The 21,587-nt window shown below is 41.8% G+C and overlaps 1 protein-coding gene across 2 annotated transcripts in view; it reads left to right on the forward strand.

The window, feature by feature from the left end:
• Positions 1 to 21,587, forward strand: part of reln (reelin) — a 316,389-nt gene that overhangs the window by 206,508 nt on the left and 88,294 nt on the right. For both annotated transcript variants that reach the window (XM_028448258.1, XM_028448259.1), the window contains exons 19-22: positions 1,061 to 1,222; positions 14,970 to 15,206; positions 15,473 to 15,665; positions 16,353 to 16,465. In XM_028448258.1, coding sequence (XP_028304059.1) covers positions 1,061 to 1,222; positions 14,970 to 15,206; positions 15,473 to 15,665; positions 16,353 to 16,465 — 705 coding nt within the window. The remainder of the gene's footprint in view (positions 1 to 1,060; positions 1,223 to 14,969; positions 15,207 to 15,472; positions 15,666 to 16,352; positions 16,466 to 21,587) is intronic.

The following is a 21,587-nucleotide window of genomic DNA, read 5'->3' on the forward strand; positions in this document are numbered from 1 at the left end:
GTCAGATTTAAGTGTTTACATGTTACGTAGATGGTGCTACATAGTGAAGGTCACCTGATTACTGCAGCTTCACTCACGACACACCTGCCACTACATCTAACTACTGAAAATAGATACGTTTAGTGAAAGTTAGGTAGGCAGGTACACGTGGATGGACTGGTGAGCATAAATTTAGAATGGACCCCCCCTACACACACACAGAGACACACAAAACGACAACAAAAGTATGAAAATGACTCAAAATACACCAAACTAAATATTTATACAAAAAATACACAAATGAAAAATGCAACAAAAAACTATAATTATACAAAAATGCACAAATGACGTAAAACAAAAAAAAATTAAACAATATTTATACAGGAAGTACACAAAACGACAACAGAAATGCACAAAAATATACAAAAAGGCTCCAAAAAACATATAATACAGAAATATACACCGACAACTAAAACATGAAAATGACTCAAAATTCACTAAACTGAATATTTATACAAAAAATACACTAAAATGACAACAGAAATGCACAAAACTACACAAAAAAAAATACACAAAATGACTCCAGAATCACACGACAATGGGAACAAAAACAAAAATTATACAAAAAATGCACAAAAGGACAACAGAAAGTACAATACAAAAATACACATTGACTCCAAAAAACATACATTACAGAAAAATACACCAAACAAAAAAAAACATAAAAATTAGTTAAAAAAAAAAGCAACACATTTATCATGCGCATGTCTCATAGAATTAAACCAGAGAAATTTCACACACTGTTTTACTTTGCACCTGCAAATATACCCCTTTATAATGCTACAGAGTATGTTGTTGTTATGCCCATAATTGACAATTATACTTAAGCTCCTACTATATGAATACATACTTCCGACAGGCACTGTACTAGTATCTATAATGTAAACGTAGCAAACCAGACCGGACCACTTTGTGTAAACGGCCCACCGGGACTTGATGTGCTTGGGTGTCCTCTATTCCCTCTGCCTTTCCTGTATCCTCTACTGCTCACACCTGACCCTGTGATCCTTGTTCTTTGCAGGTACCTGCAGTTCACGCTTCGTCTGGGCAGCCGCAGCATCGTGAGCTCATGTCCTGCTCCCGACCAGCCGGGAGAGGGTGTCCTGCTGCATTACTCCTCAGACAACGGCATCACCTGGACTCTGCTTCAGCATTATGCTTATCAAGGCTTCCATGAGCCGAGGTAGCTGACACTAATGCCTGGGATTTTTATGTGTTCATTAACACGCATTTGTGCTGCTGATGGTTTACCCAGAGCTGCTGATGAGCTTTCTCATGCTTTACAAATGGGTTTGCGACTCATTTTCAGCTCTGGAGTTTTTTTCAGATCATCACCTATTATTATTTAAATTGTATAATTATAACCAGTGCTTACTTTGTAAATCAACAGCTCCCGGAACAAACGCCAAGTGTTCTTCCGGCAGTAAGAGAGAGACAAATTTGTTACAGAATAAATTTTTTAAAATGCCTTTTGCTAACTAAATGGGTCACGTTAACACAAACATCTAATTAACCTAAATGTTAAATAAAAGACTGATAAATCAGCATTAAAGAAGCATGGACAATTGTCGTTAGAGAACGCATCGTTGCAGCTCATCTTGGCTTTGAAATTAGCCTCTGTCCAAACTTCCCTGGTCTCAATGTCCATAGAAGAACTTTAACCATTGTGTCCTTCTCTTCTCTCTGTCCCCGAGTCCTCCTCATATCCCTGGATAGTTCTCCTGTCTGTTGCTCCTGCATTAGCATCTTCGCTACAGGTGCTGCTGCCGCTCTTTTACACAATTTCTACAGAAACAACCTTGGACTTCTGAACCTCAGGCTTTGCTTTACTTATTGGCCTAAAACATCTCTTTAAATCCAACTGCGCAAAATCACACTTTAGACATAGCGTGGGCGTGGCTTGACTTTATTCTTTCTCACTTGCGTTCAGTTTTTACCTTCAATTTTGTGTGTACAATGACATATCCGGTGATTTCGACTCAATAAAAGACAAATATAATACTTCAACATGTAATCAGAACACCTAAAAGAGAATGAGGTGCTGGGAATTAAAAAAAAAAAAAAAAGGTGCAGGATCCAATCAAATATGTGCCGGTCAAAATCTGAGAGGAGCAGGATCCTGCTCCGGCCCATATTAAGCTGTGATTATAACTTAAAAGTATATATGGAAATTTAAATTCCAAAAATAAAATTCCAAGTCCAGTTACACTATAATCTCTTTCCTCAGCAAGGAAACAGTTCCATTACAACTTATAATTCATAAATATAAGAACATTTGGGTAGCAAGACTGCTAGCCAGGTAAAGGTTCTTGACACAAGCACACAGACAGATTGTTCTTTTTTCTGATTTATTGCCCAACAAAAACAATATATCACAATGTGCCTGTGATCAAGAGAGTCCCTCCCTGCCCCACATTTCTCCACTGATTCTCTTTCCCTGCTAACCACGCACCACAATGTGTTAGAGTGCAAATCTCCAACACCATTCTTATATCATAATGTCCTTTTATACAATATAAAATATCAACCAAAAAGTGTTCAGATATCTAATTATTATGAATAATGAATATGATTATGTTCTATGTGTAGGGGAACAAGGGTTTAAAAAAATGTGTAATATTAATTATTATTATATTTATTTATTTATTAATCTGCCATGGCAACTGCACACGATTGATTCAAATGTGAATGAATGTCAGTAGGTGGGAATTGTAGTTTATATAATTGATATTGCATGAAGGCAAACACTTGTGAGTAAAAACCGACATTTGTACCTCAATTTGTAAAAATGTATTTAGCACTTTCTCCCCTCTTAAACGAGAGGGCGGCGCCCCAGCCATAGTGGCGAATATGGGCCGGTCGCCACTGACTAACTGATATAACACATCATATAAATTTTGTACACATTCTGAGTTGGATATATGAGCTGTGTAGATTGTTTAGTATGTGTTTTTCTTACAATGTACAATGGGGAAAAATAGGAGTAAAGTAATTAAATTGATAAAAAAAAGGTTTTTGATCAAGAGGTTCAATTCATTTTAAGCCACCTTTCACCAGAGTTGTGTGTGTAGTTTACACTCCTCGGACAGGCCTGTCAACAACAGCTCCATAGTACACAGTCAGCGGAGGAAAGCCTTTTCTGTTTTTGCTTTCACCTGGAGGATGTTTCTGTTCATCCTGTCCTGGCTTGTGAAGATACTGTTTGGGCCTGGATTGGGTCTCGGTTTTGCCGCCCACACTGGGAACGGCTCCTGGACGGTGATGGTTGTCTTAACCAAAACTAAAATCTCAAGATCAAACGCGCTAGAGTTCATTTCAGAGTTACTTGTTGCAAAGTTATAAAAAGGGTGGTTCAAAAAGGGGGAAAAGCAGCTTGTGTCATTTCAAAAAATTAAATGAAAATAAAAGTCAAAGTTGGTCATATCTGAAGTGGCATAAAACCCGATCTCGTGACCATGAGATGAGTTTCCTTTATCTCTGTGGTCCTCAATAAAAGTTACATCTGCTGGCTGTAAAGGCCGAGAGGAGACTTAGAGGGACAATCAAAGAAAACTTTGGAAAGACTGAGCAAATTGAGCTGTGAATTGAACCTTTAGGCCGGGCCAAAATGTGATCTGATTGGCTAAACTCCCATTTGAATTTTAGGTGGCGTAAACCGTATTGGTTAAAGTGAAGTTAAAGTGTTTCTTCAAAACACTCTGGAAGAAAACAAACTAGAGGGAAACAAAATGGAGGACTGGAATGAGGGGGTTTGGGGGTCATGAGGCTCAAGCCGTGTGCCTTCAAACAAAAAAGGATTGTAAGACATGTTGAGTGTGTGTGTTCCACAAAAAAAAAAGGTTTTTAGACTCCTAAATAAGGTTTAACATTTGCAAATATGAAAACATCATACTAAACACTGTACTAATTGAACTCTTGAAAACAACTGTTCCCATGGTTGCACTTTTTAACAATTAGTTTGAATTAGTACTTAAAACACTTAATCACCCAAAAAGATGTAGAAAAGAAACACTTTGCTCAATTACAAGGAATATGATTGATTCTCAACACCTTCCTGGAAAAGTTTGAATTGGTACTAGTAGTATTAGTAGTACATTTTTTTATCACCCAAAGAAACGCTTTTCCCGGATAGAAAACACTGTTACAGTTGGAATAGCATGTCTTGAATAAATATGTACAAAGTTATGTTTCTAGGACATTAGATGGTCCTTGTTTTTTATTTTTATTTTATTTCATTTAATATTGACCACCATAAATTCATTTTTGTCTTGAAAGATCGTTCCTGGAATCTGGTTTTCTTTTTGTCAGCATCCTTTATTCCAGCCCGGAATTTGGCCTTTCCTGTGGGGGGAAGATCCTGGAAGAGTCAACTCTCATGGGTGACGGGCTGCAGTTGAGAGGAGGAGCTTTGTCTCTCCCCCACTCTTCCTGTGTCTGTTCCTTTATGGCTGTTGAAGTTTGAGTCAAAAGAGTGTAATTAATTCCAATTGTGGAGGAGAGTTTTTACCGTGGGACATCTCTTACTTAGTCCGCTACATCTGCATGTTTGTTGTTTACGGTACAACATAACTTTCTAACAATGCTACTATCTTCTTTCTTCTGCAAAAGAGAAGTTTCAAAGAAACATGGCCAACCCTAAAACATTACTAAACACCTTAGCAGTGTACTGGTCTTAGCAATCTTGTTTATTACAGTATTATTGTCCAATGTCATGAGAATATCTTTCTCAGTGCACATGAGTACGAATGCATTAAGTTTCTTCTGGGTAAAAATAGTCTGTTTTTTTTAAGAATTATACAGGCTACATGTGTAATGGACACTGTTAATAGCAACTTGAAGGCCTTGTAGAATGCTGTAACTTGCTTCTGAAGTGGGTTCACTAATATCGTTTGGGCATTGTAATCAACATGGAATGTCCAGACTGTTTGTTGTATATGACTTTTTATCCTGTAGCGCGAGAACACGCCTCACTCGTACAGAATACTTTCCGACTCATGTAAATAGCCACCAACTGTCGTAGCACTCAGCTGTCGTAAAGAGACAGTACACAAACACTCGGTTACTCTGAAATTGCCCCTTTTTTCTTTTTAGTTTTACTTCCCTTAAGAAAACCAAAAGCATAAACTTTCCATCAAAGACAAAACTATTTTTGTGGGAATCAGAGTGAAACATTGATTAAACCACAATGAACTTTACAATTTTTTTGGAAATTTTTTGACATTAATCATTGACAAAACAACTTTACGGCATTTCAGGAACTCTTTTTTTGTCACCCTTCACCCCCTCCAAAGGCCATTTGTGAGATCAAGTCAGCTCACAAATCCAACCTGACAACTAGTTTAGAGACCCGTCCAAACTAGTCTGTAACAGAGCCTGAGTAGACCTTGACCAAAGTCTTAACCAGCAGGTGAGATAGGTTCCTTTTCCCCGACCTGCTGCAGAGCAGGCACCTCCAGAAGGTGGCGCCGATTTTGCCTGAGCGTCGCTCCCTGTTGTGTCTGGATAATGTCGGAACTAGGTGTGACACTCTCATCGGCCACTACTGCAGGAGTTGTACAGGATTTTAGATCCAGCTTGGTGAGAGCATCATCACCAAGCTGAAGTTGGGGCAAGGCTCTTGCACCATGGAGTTGACCGATAACACATCAACGCAATGAAAGGGTCCTTCTGTTTTAGTAGACGCTTTGCGGTCTGCACAGCCCTCTCATCATGACCGTTACCTTGGTGTGGGCTCGAGGTAACGATCACAGGTAACAGGCGGGGTTTCAAAACTCGCGCTTGTGAACTGAGGCCCGCTGTCAGTGACGACCACATCTGTGATGCCGTATGAAGCACACACTGCTTTGAGCTTCAGGGCGACATGAGCAATGGTTGTTGTTTTCATGTGACACTTAGAGAGCCCTTGATGTCTGACATGTATTCGATCAAGAGTAGCTGCCCTCAGCATTTTTGGTATCACTATTTCCAATAGCCTACAGTACCTATAAGTTTGAAAGTGTTCACATTTGTGCAAATTACTAACAGCGCTGTTTGCTGGAACAGCTGCACAGTATTTTTTTTTTTTTTTTTCGCTCCGCTGTAAGGCAGAGGGAGGCCACGCCCCCTCCCAAAGGCACGTCGCTCTTCTGCCTCCGTTCTCATTGCGTGATTTTACGTGTTTGCGCATGCGCAGTCAGGTCCCCAATGTGACATCAAATCTGAGTTGTCATTTTCTCTGTGTTTCCAACACAAACAACAGATGTGCTGTCGTGTCATGAGATATATCTTGTTGGAGAGTATGGAGGCTATATAAAATAATTGTTTATGTTTCTTTAATGGTGTTTATGATGTTGATTTTGTTAGATGGCCAAACACTTGTTCATGTGGATCTTATTGGGTTTTTTCTTTCTTATTATGAATTTTATATTTTGATAAGCGTATTGAGATGACTTTGTTGGAAATTGCTTCATACAAATAAAATTGATTTGAATTGAATTAACACTTGACAGCAGAAACATATGAAATTGTCATTGGTGGTCTCGATTTGCAAAGTGCCTACCCAACCCTAGTGGTCACGGCACGTCACTGTCAGTATTTGTGCATATCTGTTTTCTGCATCAGTGAGCCTCCTAGAGAAGTACGCTATCTGCTTCTAGTTGTGTCCATGAAGCTGGAGCAGCACTCCACCCAGCCCGTAGCTGTTTGCATCGGCTGAGACAGCGGTGGGTCTGTTGATGTTGTAAAAGGCTAACACAGGCGATGTGATCAATAGTTCTTTCAAATTTCTGTAGCGCTCGTTATCCCAGAGGAATCTGAAAAAACCCTGAGGCTGCTCCGTTCAGCCTGCTGTGATCTCTTCTGGTGTAAGATGAATCTTTTTCACTTTACCTGCTTATTTAGGTTCTTCTTCAACACATATACGCACCTTTCCAATCTTTTTCCATACGGGCACCATGGAAGCGCACCAATCAGTTGGCTGTTACCTCCTCTATAATGCCATTCTAGCTCTTCCTTGACTTTTGACACCAGTGGTATTGGGACTCTGCGAGCAGTCTGTACAGCATACGGTGAGGTGTGGTCCTTGAGCTGTATTTTCACAGGCTCAGTCATCAATGTTGCCATGCTCTCCAAAGGCATCATGGACCTCCTTGATCCATTTCACCAGGCCCATCTCAACTGCTGTGGATCTACTGAGTAAGTTGTTGACATATTTTTCTTTAATAACATACACAGGAAAAGAATATGAGTTTTTTCTATGAGTGGTATTCACTTGAAATTGTCCATGACATTTTAATTTAATTTTTATTTAATCAAATACACGCTAGTTGTGCTCAATTCTCTCTCTGGAATGCGTGTATTGAAAGTCTCTTCACACATCAAACTACAATCACCCGAAGTATTAATTTTAAACTTCACAGTTGTTACCCCACTTAGAAGTTGCACTCGTGTCACATCACTCGTGTTTGAATTCACTGATCCCAGGAAGAATTCACCCTGCTCACATTTGTGTCCCTCCAGGGTCTCTGCCCTAATATGAGGTTTGATTGCAGCACTCACACGGCAGGGGAGAGGGGGGTTTACAGGCTCACGCTTGCGAGCCTGACTAGTCTAAATGTAAAGAATTGTCTTGATGAAATAGCAGGGATTTAGGCTTTTAGGCTGTGGAGGATTTTATTTACACCATCATTTACAATTATTGATCATTTAAATAAAACCTCAGCCCGAGTCCATTCCATTATGAAAACACTGTTCACTTCCTCCGTTATTCTCTACCACGACGTTTAAAATGAGGTCCTTAAAATCCAGTTTTCACACTACCAAAAAGCACATCTTCATTTTTCTTCACCTCAGCTGTGAGAATGCTGATTTTAATCTCGGAAACTTTTATTTCCTTACAAATCTTTGTTTGACCTCAGTGGGCGGGGCCTCAGAACCAGGAATATTTTAGGGCGTAACATGTTAATGACAATCAAATTCAGCCGCCACATTCATCAATAGTCAATAATTTGTACACTGGGATTGGTCCGATACAAATGTTTTATGAGTCCCACATTGGTCCTGTTGTACAACACAATGTGCAGTCAGATATCCACCCGTTTTCACGCAAGGTGGATGAATGAGGGCCAGAATGTCCAGACTGTTTGTTTTGTATGACATTTTATCTTGCAGGGGCACAAACACGCTTCACTCGTACAGAACACTTTCCGAATAACGTAATTAGCCACCAACTGTAGACAATACACAAACTCTCAGTTACTCTGACAGGCATAAAAAGTGGTTAAATTGGAACTAATATTTGCTTGTTCACACACTGTTACTCATCTGTTCTTTCTATACTGATGTTGCAACACTGTCATTACTACTGGTTAGGGTTAGAAACTATGGGTCTGGACTGGGCCTGCAGTTGCACACATATCTCCTTACTCGTATTCACTGAGCATAAATTGACCCAAAGCGTGTAAGTCTGTCAATGAAGGTGGTCTGAAGCCAAGGAGGCTGACTGGATCATGATGTAGTTTCTTTTGGACTGTCCTGAAATCTCGGATAATGGAGTTTTCCGAACACTTTTAAATGTCATTGAAATCCATGAAATTGATAAAGCACACTTTATTGGACAAGATTATTGCACTGTGAGCTTTTATTAACTTCTTACAGTCCTGCATTAGTCTTCATCATCATCTGTCATCAATCTTTCAACTTGTTGTTTAATCTTATAGTGTGATCAAAGTGTGGCATTATGTTGGACAGTATGAAAATAGTTGGACATCAGTATGATCAGCGTGGACAGAGGCTGAGGTCTGTCAGAGTTTTGTTTTAACGAGTTGTAGGTAACGTGTGCACCTCAGCACACAGCTGATCACCATCACCAGGAGTGGAAGGAACGGATAAAGAATAATAAAATGTCATGAATTTTGTCCCGTCTAGAACTGGAAAATGTGAACATATTAGAAATCCTGACGGTCAACCCTTTGACGTGCTTGTGACCCCCGTGAGAGCGTGACAGTCAGTTTGAATAGATTCTTTCTGGAAGTATTGTGTGGCTTAAATCATAACTAAGTCCATACTTCTAGTGCAACATAATGTTGTACCTTCTCGGGGTGCTGCACTTATTCCAGGTTCAGAAGCGCGGGAAAGAGCTTAAGCCACCAGGAAAAAGCGCGTAAGGCCAGATTTGAATGGGAACGCCAAGATTTCAGGGTTGCTCCACCCGATGTGCGTAACTGGGATGAAGGCGTGCAGTGACTGACTGCCTGGATTAAATTCCCACCGGCCAAAAACCTCTTCTGTAGCCCGTCGAAACCTCCTCAAAGCTGCAGTTCAGAGGCATGCTACGGCTGCACCGCTTCACTGCCAGCTGATATCAGAGGATCACACACGGACATCAGCTGCTTCAACATCAACTGGAGCCGGTAGCAGAGACTTTCCTGCAGCTTTCTGCAACCCGGGCACCACCAGACGCCCCACAGCCAGTCAACTTCGAGGACGGAAACTCGACCACAGCCAGCTGTGATCCACCCGCCGGACATTCCCGGCAAGTATAACAGGCGCACACCCACTCCTAACACTCTCTCATTATCAGCAATTCAATAATGAGGAATATTAGATTATTTTATGCCATCACACATTGTATTCCAGGTGCTACAGTCCAAAATATCTTAAACAAACTTAATCAAATGCTGCCAAAGCTGCCAGCAACTGTCACTAAAATACATGTAGGAAGGAACGATACCACCCCCACGTGAATTGATACGGACCATGAACAAGTTTAACCTTCTCTTTAACGTTCTAAAGGCATGTGGGAAATCAATATTAATTTATGGCCTTCTTCCTACATTAAATAGGGGTATAGAACGATTAAGTCGCCGGCTAACTTCTTACAATCCTGCTGCAAACTCCATAATTTCACATTTATTGATAACTTTGAAACTTTTGGAAACGTGCTGATCTATTAGAAAAAGACAGTGTCCACCCAAATTTACTTGGAGCACAAATGCTAAAATTAAATCTAGTCTGTGATTCACAACTTCACACGCGCATGACTAGCTGAGAATAAACCAGCAGTTACAACAAACGCTTCCATAGATAAGCCCTTAACTCAAAATATAGAGCAATTATACCCCATAAACATTGTGCTGAGCAGTACAGAGCAACTTGCAATACAAATTAAAGCCCACAATAGAGGAGTTAAACAAAAAAATCTCATAAAAATTCAAACTACAAGCAGAACACTAAACAATAAAAAAACTATTAAATGTCCACTGTTAAATATCAAATCGCTTTCGTCTAAATCTCTTTTGGTGAATGATCTTATAACTGACCAACAGCTAAGTTTATTATGCCTCACTGAGTCTTGCCTCAAAAATGAAGATTTTGTTGCTCTTAATTAAGCCAGCCCTCCCTTTTATGGTAATCACCATATTCCCTGTGAGAGTGGTTGGGGAGAAGTGGCAGCAGTTTTTCACTCAAGCTTATCAGTTACCCCAAAAACCAAACTTAACCAAAATTAATTCGAAAGCCCTTCCCTTGAAATTTGTAATCCCAAAAACAAAATAGAGAAACCCACTTTATTGATTATAGTTTACTGTCCTCCTGGTCCATATTCGGTGTTTCTCTCTGTATTTTCTGACTTTCTCACTGATCTGGTGCTGAGCACTGATAAAGCTATCATAGTAGGTGACTTTAACAGTCACGTTGATGATGGAAACAACAGCTAAATTTTTTTTTTTTTTTTTATACTTCGCTATTAGATTCAATCGGCTCTACACAACATGTAAACAAACAAACTCATTATCTTAATCATGCCCTGGACCTTGCTCTAACATATGGTTTAGATATTGACCACCTGACAATATATCCTCAAAATCCTATTCTTTCAGATCACTTCCTGTTATCCTTTGAACTCTGAGAAAAGAGTACACTATAGTAGATCACTGTCTGAGAAAGCTGTAGCTAGATTTAAAGATTTAGCTCCATCATTGCTAACCTCTGATCCATATATCTCAACAGAGAGTAGCTATCAATGTCCTATGACAGAGAAAATAGATTATCTTATCAACAGTGCATTGTTGTCACTGCACACAGCTCTGGATGCTGTTGCCCCACTTAAAAAGAAGACGATATTTCATAAAAAGGTTGCCCCCTGGTATAAATCTGAATTGCGTCTTAAAACAGGCATCGCGAAAATTAGAAGGTAAGTGGCTCTGCTCAAACATGGTAGAAGTTCATACTGCCTGGAGAGAAAATTTGTTAGCTTATAAAAAAAACTCTCCTCAAAGCTAGAACCTCCTATTATTCAACTTTAATAGAGGAAAACAAGAACTATCCTCAGTTTCTATTCAACACTGTAGCCAGGCTCACAAAAAGCCACAGCTCTGTTGAGCCCTCTATTTCGGTCAACCTGAGCAGTGACGACTTCATTCACTTCTTTACTGATAAAATTCTAACAATTAGAAACAAAGCTAATGTCTCCCCTGCAGGAGTGCTCAATAATTTCTTCAACAAAGCAGCTCCTCAAATATCCCCAGCCCATCTGGGGCCTAATGTGGCCCTTTGACTGTTTTGTAATGGCTCCCTATAGCTTTAAAAAAAACTATTGAAATAGTTAACCTAAAATAAATTCTGTTGTACAATGACTGAGTTTTAAATTCCTGGTAAGATACTAAACAACAAAAAAAATATTCTGGAAGAAAATAGAGATTTTAATTGTGTGGGGACAGATTATTTTAACCACCAATGTGCCGGTTAAATATGCATACTTTGTGTGGCAAGAAAAGAGCAATTCGCATGTGTTGATCACATGATCATGTGTTATCAAATTCAAGTTACTTTTTGTAGCCTTTCAAATACATGAACTAAAAAAAATACTGTTTTATTTCTTGATGTCAATTATTTTATTTTAAACTATTTTTACGTTTCCATTTACATGATTATTATAAATCACATCAAATTAAATCAAACATTATTCTATATGATTTTAGCTGTATATAATTTAATACACTGTATTGTCTTCATTGAGAAGGTAATTTTTTTTGGCTCCAGGAGGACTTTAATCCAGGTGAGATGTGGTTAAATGGTTCCTTGTAGAGTAAAGGTTGCAGACCTCTGACCAGGGGAAGAGGGTTAGGAGACCCCACTATAAGAGCTGGACCCTCAGAATTTAATTCCATGGGGTAAAGCAATGCAGATGCTAAGTTGGTTATCCAACTGTTAAGTTAATTCAAGTACAGCATTACTGCAAAATAAAAAAACAGAATACATGTAACCTGTTGTTATGCTATGCTGTTATTTAAAAAAAGTTACGTCTTCTTTTAAAATTATATAAAATAAATTACCTGTTATTTCAGCCACTGCTTGTTGCAGAAAAACGTAATATTGACACTAAAACATTTTGCAAATATATCTTGAGTCATTGTCAATCTTTACTTCATACAAAACTATGGTATGCCAGTTAAATCGACTATTCACTAGCATGCATGACTATGCTGTACATTCTCCCCATCCCCGCTCAAAAAAAAGCTGCGACCAAATTCTTTGCTGGTGCGACCAACTGAGAAAGTTACTCGCACCAGTGCCACCATTGGAAAAGTTAGTGTAGAGCCCTGACTAATATGGTGAACTGGATTAACACATCTTTAGTAACAGGTTATGTACCACAGGCCTTTAAAACCGCTGCAATCAAACCTCTCCTTAAAAAACCTACCCTCGATCCAAGTGACTTGTCCAATTATATCCCTTTTGATTCCAAAATTCTTGAAAAAGTCATCACAGGTCAACTATGTGATCACCTACATAGGAACAATTTATATGAGAGCTTTCAGTCTGGCTTTAGAGCCCATCACAGCACAGAGACTGCCTTAGTGAAAGTAACCAATGATCTCCTTTTAGTCTCAGAGGGTTGGTCTCAGTTCTGGTACTCTTAGATCTCAGTGCAGCCTTCGATGCAGTGGATCATCATCTACTGTTGCAGAGACTAGAACGTGTTTTTGAGATTAAATCCTATTTATCAGACAGAACCCACTTTGTTCATGTTAATAATCTCTCCTCAGCGCACGCCAGAGTTAATCATGGCGTTCCACAAGGTTCAGTTTTGGGACCAATACTCTTTACATTATAAATGCATCCACTTGGTAACATTATCAGACAACATGATATAAATTTCCATTGCTATGCCGATGATATACAGCTTTATCTCATTGAAATCAGATGACACTCATAAGTTATTAAAACTCCAGGCTTGTCTTAAAGAAATCATATTCTGGATGAGCCGTAACTTTCTCCTTCTTAACCAGGATAAAACCGAAGTGATTTTGGTCCAAAAGACTTTGGAGATAAATTATCAGAGCAAATGGTGTCTCTGGATGGCATTACTCTGTCACCCAGCACCAAAGCAAAAAAAAACTTGGGCATTATCTTTGATACTGACTTATCTTTTAACTCTCATATTAAACAAATTACAAGGACAGCCTTCTTCCACTTCCGTATTATCTCTAAAATCAGGAATGTCTTGGCCCAGAGTGATGCTGAAAAACGAATCCATGCATTGTTACATCTAGATTTGATTATTGTAACTCTACTGTCAGGATGTCCTAGTAACTCAATAAAAAGTCTCCAGTTAATTCAAAATGCTGCAGCTAGAATACTAACAGGTACTAACAGGAGAGAGCCTATTTCTCCAGTGTTGCTTCCTTGAATTGGCTTCCTGCAAAATCTAGAATAGAGTTTAAAATCCTCCTGTTAGTTTACAAAGCTCTACATGATCAAGCTCCTGTGTATCTTAGAGACCTGTTAGTACCCTATCGTCCGGGCAGATCACACCGCTCTCAGTCTGCTGGTCCCCTGGAAGTTCCTAATGTGTCTAGAAGGAGAACAGGAGGCAGCTACCAAGCGTCTCACCTTTGGAACCAGCTCCCAGTTTTAGTACGGGAGGCTGCAACTCTCTCCACCTTTAAAAGTAAACTCAAAACCTACTTATTTACTAAAGAGTATATTGTATAATACAGTTAACCTAACCATTAGGAAAAAAGCTCTAAACCTAAAAATAGGAACTAAGAACTAAGATTTTATAGTGGAACACGAACATTATATTCAAACACGATCCACCATCTACACATACCTCTAATGGGCTGCAATGGGTTGATGTCCAGTCAGACACATTTGTGCCAGGTTGTAGACAACCCCCTACTTCTGTCCGTCATTGCATAACCCATCATATTGCTCACACTGCTTCACATAATTTACACTGATGTCCACCCCATACTCTGTGCCTTCTCCTCATCCTCCGCTCTCTTTTCTGTTTCAGGTGTCTCGATGCTGGAGCTGGCGCTTCCTGATCGATGGCTCACGGCTCAACTAGTCTGGGACACTCGGATGGACTATCCTTCTATCCTAGTCTGTTTGCCCCTCTGTTCACTTACCACAACCAGCTGAAGCGGATGGCTGCCACCTCTGAACCTGGTTCCGCTGGAGAGGGAGTTTTTACTTCCCACTGTCGCTAAATGCTTGTTCATGTGGCTCTTGATGGGTTCTTTTTTTTTTTTTTACTATGGACTTTATATTTTGTTCAGCGCTTTGAGATGACTGTGTTGTATTTTGCGCTATATAAATAAAGTTGAATTGAATTGAAAAATTGCCAATTTTAGCACATTTGGCTTCTCCTTTTTCCAGAGATTTCCTTTTTTTTAACTCTTGCACCATCCTTGCTCTTTTAAATTAAAGTTATTTGATTAGCTAATTATTTAATTATCTTGAATAAAAATGAGCTTTCGATCACCCTTTTTATGTAAAGTTGTAAGGGAAATATTTACAAAATATTAATTCACTTTTCTTCTATATAGAATGTTGTTACATTCAGTGATAAAAATAAACAATTTGTATTCCCTTTTTGAAAAAATAAAATGATTAGTGGTTCTTGATAATGATTATTTGATTATGCTTTTTTCCCTCTTCATCAGGATTGTCTCAGTCGAGCTTCCTTACGGTGCACGTAAGTTTGATGTGCAGTTCCGCTGGTGGCAGCCATACCATTCGGGCCGTGGTCAGGATGTTTGGGCTCTGGATGAAATCAGCATGACGTCTGTGCTGTTCAACACCATAAGTTTGGACTTCAGCAACGTGTTGGATGTCACACAGAGTCTGGGTTTCTACCTTGGACATGTGCAGCCCTATTGTCAGCATGACTGGACCCTTAGGTGTGCTATTCATTGTGAACAATCATATAAGCCAAATGCTTGATTTTGTTTGTCTTTTTTTAAATTTGATTTTGTATAATTTTTTTTAATGTTTTTTAATCTTAATTTAAATTTGTATCTCTATTTTTTACTTTATCTTTATTTAATGTTGAATCCATTTTTTTTTTTATTGTATTTGTTTAATCAACCAATTATTATGATAGATTTAAAAAAAAAAATAAGAATACATTTTCTTACATTTTTTTCATCTTTCTGCCGTGTCCCAGTTTTTCTGGTGAGCCCAGCCCTGGCTCAAGCCTCCGTTATGTTGAAACTCAATCGATGCAGATCGGCGCCTCCTACAGTCTCCAGTTCTCACTGGTCATGGGCTGTGGCCGGGAAGCATCACCTTACATCGACACCCAGGTCCGCTTAGAGTTCTCCACCAATCATGGCCTTACCTGGCACCTTGTCAAAGAGGTATGTAACATGAACCACCTTTGTTCTTGTTTTCCACCAAGAGATTGTTGTAATGTACACTACCGGTCAAAAGTTTTACAACACCCTAATTTTTCCTGTTATTTATTGCAATTCAAGTCATGCAAGTCCAATGAATAGCTTGAAATGTACAAAGGTAAGTACTGAATAGCCAAAGGCTAAAAAAAAGGTTTGGTTACCCAAAACTGAAAAATAATGTATATTTCGGAATTATACAAATAAACCTTTTGCAGGGAACGAAAAGTGGGTTAACAATTTAAAGCTTTTCTGCAGCAATGAAGGTTGAATCAGCCTTGAAAGCTGGTGCTACTAATTCCTACTGGTGTTCCAACTTTTCTTGGTTACTTACAACCCTCTCTGTCCCTCATAAAATCAGGTGAAGAGTATTGCTCATGGATTCCATGATTTTTTTTTTCAACTCAAATTGCTTATTTGATCTATGGTTTCATTTCAGAGTGCAATGACACAATAAACTGAATAATTTTCAGTAAAAACTGGAAAAAGTGTGTTCTTCTAAAACTTTTGATCAGTAGTGTATATTGTTGTATTGTATATTTGAATGCCCATTTTTAAGATGTGCTAAAGTCCATTTTTCTGAGATAATTAAAGTTGATTAAAAGTGAAAGTGATGTGTAAGTTTTACAGTGAACCTATGATTGATCCTCACAGGCCTGTCTGCCTGGCATGCCAAGCTGCTCAGAATATACAGCTTCCAGTGTTTACCACCCATCAGAGTTCAAAGACTGGAGACGCATTACTTTGTCTTTGCCTCAGAAAACATGGTGAGTACAGAGGGAAAGAAAACATGCTGTGTTCTTCCTCTGTATGCTGTTAACAAAGATTAGAAAATGGGTTTAAAGTGTTTGTGACTCGAAATATTGGTGCTTGAAACACACATTATTCTCCAGATGTAGTTCTTATAAATATGCAAATATTGTGCAACTATTAGGACATTTTGACGTGTCTGTTCAGAGTTATACGACAAGAAAGGTGATTATTTTCAATCCATAACTGAGGTAAAGCTGAGGAACAATCGTGCATGCGCAAAGCAAAAGTGACGTTATGAAGGGACACATCTCTGTGTGTTCGGATCTTTGGTTTCGGCCCTCCGAAAGGGCTAAGCCAGGTTCACACAAATTTCACAACTCGTGTTTGTCTTTGTAGGTTCCTTCATTAACTTTATTTGACTACAGCACACCACTGTATACCACAGTGGCAGACCACAGGTTATAAACCTGAAACAGGGTAAATGCTTCGTTACATAGCACTCACACTTTTCACCAGTGTTAGGGTTAAGGTTAGGTTAGGTTCATTTAACAGTTTCTACGTTACCAATGGATCATGTGCTCCTGGCTTTTTGGTCCCATATTGGCCTTTATTTGTTTGCGTGGGTTCAGGCAGTTAAGTTTTTTGGAGCTTTTTGGTTCTTAGTGCCGAGATGCCCCTCTGCCTTCTGTTCTTTTTTGAGGTCACAGCCGGGTCCACACACTGATTCTCTAGTGTTCCGGTGGTTCTCTTATATCGGCGTTTGGAACTTAGTGACATCACAGAGGTGACACATCAGCTCCCTCCCTCTTCTTCGGATTAGCAATCAACATTACCAACTGCCAACTTTCTTGGCAGTTCCCTATTTCTAAGAGGCCTAGAAATAGGGATTTGTTCCACCTTGGGGGGCACTACCTAATTTTTAAAATATTTTTCATCAGAAATGTTTAGAGATTCCTCAGGAAAAAGTTCTCCGAGCACTACCTTGCAGTTTTTAAGAAAAACGATGCTAAAAGTGCCCATTTTGAAAAAAGGGAAAACAGAGAATTTTTCACTTTGAAACTTGTTAATCAAATACAGAAGTCCCTTGTTTATCACAGAAATTACGTTCTAAAAAAATAACTCGCAATAGATGAAATCCGCGAAGTAGTCAGCTTTATGTTTTTACTAGTAGTATCTCGTCTTAATAGGATTACTATTACAACAACACATCATCAGTAGGGTAAAACTAACCTGTCTCACGAGGGTCTAAACCCTTGGGGGGGGGGGGGTGCATGTAGAACTGTGATGGCTACCTTTTTATAGCAGTGTGAGATTAAAAACTAAATAAACATTACAGGCACATGTTGAATGTAATTGCATAATTATGTCAATATCTTAATAAAATTACTTGACCTTTGAACTGGTACAGTTTCACACTATAGCACTGATCAGTCAATTACTATTGTTTTATTTCTTTGGAATGAATGCACATGGAGAGGTTTTAAGCAAGTTACAAGCTACAATGATACATTAGTGTACTATTTTTCTCACAAAAGAAGTGTACACAGTGTCATTTTGAAGTGAGGAGTGAAGAGTGAGTGTTACCACTCTCTAAAGCAGCATCCTCCTTGGTGCCATGTCTTTAAAGAGTCTGATGACCACACTATGATTTACCTGGATGTCTTTCTCTATGGCAACTGTTGAATATGGCATAGCCTGTGGAGCCGAAGAAAGGGAGTCGGAGGTGGAGTGCTCAGCATAGAACTCCAATCTTTATTTTCCATTAGAACAGCTCTTATTCACCACACTAACACACAGGGGAGAGTATGAGTAGCACCAAAAATACTTCCCCGTGGAAACACCCTTCTCAACACTATAAGTTCCCCCCCCCGGAACTCCTCAGTTATTGGGTGGATTATGAACCTGAAAACATAAGCACCACATGAGCCCCCCCAGAATTCACCCATACATAAAATTACTGTGTCGAGGAGGCACAACGAGCCGGCCTCTACGACTCCGCACACCGAGTCAACTCAGCAGCCACAGGGCGGCGGGGGGGTGCGTCAGGGAACACTGCAGGGCAATCAGACAAACGAGACACCGCGGGAGGGCGTCCCCGCCGCGGGGGCTGCGCCAACGCCACCGGGAGGCTTAAGTCCAGGTGAGCAGGCTTAACGCGGTCCACCGAAACACGATCCGGCCTACCACCTACATCCACCACCAAATGCTTAACCCCGTGATCCAGGACCCGGAAGGGGCCGTCGTACGGGGGCTGAAACGAAGCACGATGCGCGTCATGTCGAATAAACACATGACTCGCCGAACACAGCTCCGCCGGGACCCTAGACACTGGCGTGCAGTGCTGAGAAGTAGGCACTGGGGCGAAAGTCTTAGCAATACCCTGCAGAGAGGCACGTTGGACCGACGCCAACCAGGGAGCGTTAGCGCGAGGCAAGAAATCCCCCGGAACCCGCAATGGCTGCCCGTACACCAACTCAGCCGACCAGGACCGGAGATCTTCCTTGTGCGCGGTTCTGAGGCCCAGCATGACCCACGGAAGCCTATTAACCCACCCACAGTCCGTGAGGGAGGCCCGGAGAGCAGCTTTCACGGAGCGATGAAACCTTTCGCAGAGGCCGTTGGCCTGGGGGTGATACGCGGTGGTACGGTGGAGCTTGACCCCCAAACTCTCCGCCACAGCATTCCATAGCTCGGAAGCGAACTGGGAACCGCGGTCAGAGGAAATGTCAGCCGGGGTGCCAAACCAAGCTACCCACGTCCCGATAAACGCACGGGCTACATCAGCTGCAGACGTTGCCGCCAGTGGGACAGCCTCAGGCCAGTGGGTGGTTCTGTCCACCATCGTGAGCAGGTAGGTGAAACCATGTGACGAGGGCAGGGGACCCACCAAATCTATGTTAACATGATCAAACCGCCGCTCCGGTACCGAGAAATGCACTAAATGCACATCTTTTTTAAGACCCTGCCAAACAAACTTAGCCGCCACCAAACGCACAGACGCTTTTCTGCCCGGATGCGAGAGGTTGTGGACCGCCTCGAACACCGAATGCCTCCACTCGATGGGAACAACTGGCCGCAGCCTGCCGGTGGACGTGTCACACAGGAGCACCGCGCCCACATCGCCGAAGGGTACCTCCGCCAGGTGTAGCCCGGAGCCTGAGTCTTTAAGGGCCAACACACTGGAGTCATAGATCTGGTCTTTTGCCATGCGGACGTAATCAAGCCCCAACTGAACCGTCCCTAGCATGACCCTGAAGAGGCAGTCTGCTACCACGTTCGACTTGCCGGCAACGTGACGTACGTCAGTGGTAAACTTCGAGATGTACGCCAGCTGCCGCTGCTGGCGTGCGGACCACGGCTCCGCCACCTTGGACATAGCGAACGTCAGGGGTTTGTGATCCATGAACGCTGTAAACTCCCGACCCTCAAGCAAAAAACGGAAGTGCCGTACCGCGAGCCAAAGCGCGAGGAGCTCTCTGTCAAACGCGCTGTACTTGCGTTCCCTGGTAGTCAGTTGTCTGCTAAAAAAGGCAAGCGGTTGCCGGGCGCCCCCCACCCACTGCTCGTGAACTGTGTAGTCCGACGCGTCCATAGTGATGGCGATCGGGGCCGACGGGGACTGGTGAGCCAACAGCGTCGCCTGTGCTAGTGCCGTCTTGACGCCTCTGAAAGCTAGATCCTTTTCCACAGTCCAGTCGATTGCCTGACCAGGGGATTTACCCTTAAGTGCCTCATACAACGGTCGCATGATGTGGGCAGCCCGAAAATCCACGGCATGTCCCGGAGAACTGAGTCCATCAACCGTTGGAACGATTGAGCAGCGTTCTTAAGCCCGAACGGCATGCGCAGGTACTCGAACAACCTGAAGGGGGTGATGACCGCCGTCTTGGGAATGTCCGCTGGGTGCACCGGAACCTGATGATATCCACGAACAAGGTCCACCTTAGAGAAAACTCGCTTGCCAGACAGGTGTGCCGAAAAATCCTGTATGTGGGGGACCGGGTAGCGGTCGGGCACAGTCTTTCATTGAGGCGTTGTTCTTTACATCCACCAGGAGACCGTGGGCGCAGAGGAAGTCTGCCCCCAAGAGGGGAAAAGCAACATCAGCAGCTACGAAACACCACTTGAACCTCTGTCCTCCGAAACACAGCTCGACGCTCCACGTGCCGTAAGAGCAGATGGGGATACCATTAGCGGACGCTAACGGCGGCCCGTGACCCCCCACCAAGATCTCTGTCCTCGATGCAGGAACGATGCTCCTCTGGGCGCCGGTGTTGCAGAGGAACTTGCAACTGGAGACAATGTCTTTGATGATGAGTAGCCTGCTGGAGTCACTGGCGTTCAGGGCCACTACTGAGCACCAGCCCTTTCGTTTCCCCCCGGCCTGAAGCTACATGGGGGGCGGCACTTCTTGGCTTTGTCTCCGAACTTTGCATGGTAGATGCACAGCCCCGAAATCCCACGGCGATCGGGCTCCGCTGTGGCATTAGCTATCCGTGTAGCTCTGTTGTGGGTGGAGAGGCTGAATGCCGGGGCCAGTGTGTCAGGGAAAGGTTGCTGCGTGGCCAGGAAAAAACAGTCAGCCTCTGTAGCCAGTGCACGTGGCTCTGTAATGCTGGTATTGGCTAAGGCAGTCTGAACACGAGGAGGCATGTGGCGTAGGAACATTTCCATAAAAAGAAAATTGGGTTGCTCCCCTCCAAGCAGATTTAACATCCTTTGTTAGGCCTTGGATGGTGAACAACTGACGGACTCTCTCTTTGAGGGACAGTTCAAAAGTCTTAATGAGATGGGCTTTGAACGTCACGTACTTGTCTTGTGCGGGAGGATTAGAGATGAAATCCACCAACCTGGAGGTTGTGGAGCTTCCGAGCGCCGCCACCACATGGTAGTATCTCCTCTCATCCTCCGCGATGCCAAGGCAGGCGAAGTGAGCCTCCACGTGGGCGAACCACGCTCTAGCGTTGCACTCCCAGAACTCCGGCAATCTCACGAAACTATCGTTGTTATTCATGTTCGCTACGGTCCCGGAAACTTCTTCAGGTCCTGGATTGTCGGGGTCACCAGTGTGGAGCCGAAGAAAGGGAGTCGGAGGTGGAGTGTTCAGCATAGAACTCCAATCTTTATTTTTTATTA

The sequence above is a fragment of the Gouania willdenowi genome, chromosome 6 (assembly GCF_900634775.1).
Source record: "Gouania willdenowi chromosome 6, fGouWil2.1, whole genome shotgun sequence".
Taxonomy (NCBI): domain Eukaryota; kingdom Metazoa; phylum Chordata; class Actinopteri; order Blenniiformes; family Gobiesocidae; genus Gouania; species Gouania willdenowi.